This window comes from Eimeria mitis, genomic scaffold (genome assembly GCF_000499745.2).
Source record: "Eimeria mitis Houghton genomic scaffold, Emh_scaff391, whole genome shotgun sequence".
Taxonomy (NCBI): domain Eukaryota; phylum Apicomplexa; class Conoidasida; order Eucoccidiorida; family Eimeriidae; genus Eimeria; species Eimeria mitis.
Genome location: NW_013572245.1, coordinates 4322 through 5735, shown reverse-complemented (window position 1 = coordinate 5735; position 1414 = coordinate 4322). Strand labels below are relative to the sequence as shown.

The window sequence follows — 1414 nt, the reverse complement described above, 5'->3', positions numbered from 1 at the left end:
ATGCTGCTGCTGCTGCTGCTGCTACTGCTGCTGATGGTGCTTCTTCGGTTGATGGGAGTATCGCTTGGGGTTGCTATGTTGCTTGTCCTGCTGCTGCTGCTGTTACTTTTGCTGCTGCGGTTGCTGCTGCTGCAGGAGAGTCTGTGCGCGTATGCAGATGAGGCGCGTCAGCAGCAGCAGCAGCAGCAGCAGCAGCAGCAGCAAGAGGACCGCTCCTCTGGAGCTGCATACATCCTCTCATTAAACCAGGCACTGACGAGTAAGGCCAAGTGCAGCACCACATCTATTCATTTATTTGTTTATTTGTTTTTGTTTTTTTGTTTGTTTGTTTGTTTATTTCCTTCTTTCTTTCTTTGTTCTTTCTTTTTCTTTTGTGTCGTTTTTTATTTGTTTGTTTGTTTGGGTTTTTATGTTGCTGTGGTTGCTGCTCTCTGCTGCATTTGCTGCTAAAAGCTGCTGCTGCAGCAGCTGCCGCTGCAGCAGCGATTGTGGGGGGACTGCAGCAGCAGCGCGGTGTGCTGCAGCAGCAAACAGCAGCAGCAGCAGCAGCAGTAGTATCAGCAGCAGCGGGGGTTCATGGTGGTGTTGCTGTCTGCTGCTGATACTACTGCTGCTGCTGCTGCTGTTTGCTGCTGCTGTTTGCTGCAGCAGCAAACAGCAGCAGCAGCAGCAGCAGTAGTATCAGCAGCAGCGGGGGTTCATGGTGGTGTTGCTGTCTGCTGCTGATACTACTGCTGCTGCACAGGAGGCGGACACTGCCCTGCGTGAGGGAGTAGCAGCAGATGCTGCGCTGCAGCGGGTTCTCTTCAAGCAGCAGCAGCAGCAGCAGCAGCAGCAGCAGCAGCAAGACAATGACGACGCGCTCAGCGACACAGGGGGCCTCTTAGCGCCGCTCTACTGCCCCAAGACTTGCGTAGAGATGGATGCGTTGGTGCGAGAAGCTCAGGTGCGCAGCAGCAGCAGCAGCAGCAGCAGCAGCAGCAGCAGCAGCAACAGCAGCAGCAGCAGCAAGGCAGCAGAAGCTGTGCTGCAGCAGCAAAGTTGCAGCAACACTGCTGCTCTGTTTATACACCCGGCCCCTCACTGTGTGCTTCAATGGGTGCGCAGGAGCAGCTGCAGGTCCCGCTGCAGCAGCTGCAGCAGCAGCGGCAGCAAGCCGGCAGCAGCAACGTCAGCGCGCTCGAGTTGCTGGTGCGTTGGGGGCATCATTTTCCCGAGCGGAGAGAGTAGGGTTTAGGGGTTTAGGGTTTAGGGTTTAGGGTTTAGGGTTTAGGGTTTAGGGTTTAGGGTTTAGGTTTGCTGCTGCAGGACGCTTCATACTTAACCATGGCTTCGCGAGCTGCTGCTGCTAGGCGGCTGCAGCAGCTCGAAGGCAGACTGCAGCGTACGCCCGGGCTAGCTGCTGCTGCTGCTT

General features: G+C 55.8%; 1 protein-coding gene across 1 annotated transcript in view; it reads left to right on the top strand.

The window, feature by feature from the left end:
* The window catches only part of EMH_0010590 (uncharacterized protein), a gene marked incomplete at both ends in the record, with an annotated part of 8120 nt that overhangs the window by 4673 nt on the left and 2033 nt on the right, over positions 1-1414 (top strand). The window contains 5 exons of the mRNA XM_013499006.1: positions 136-259; positions 466-584; positions 746-946; positions 1108-1191; positions 1309-1384. Coding sequence (XP_013354460.1) covers positions 136-259; positions 466-584; positions 746-946; positions 1108-1191; positions 1309-1384 — 604 coding nt within the window. The remainder of the gene's footprint in view (positions 1-135; positions 260-465; positions 585-745; positions 947-1107; positions 1192-1308; positions 1385-1414) is intronic.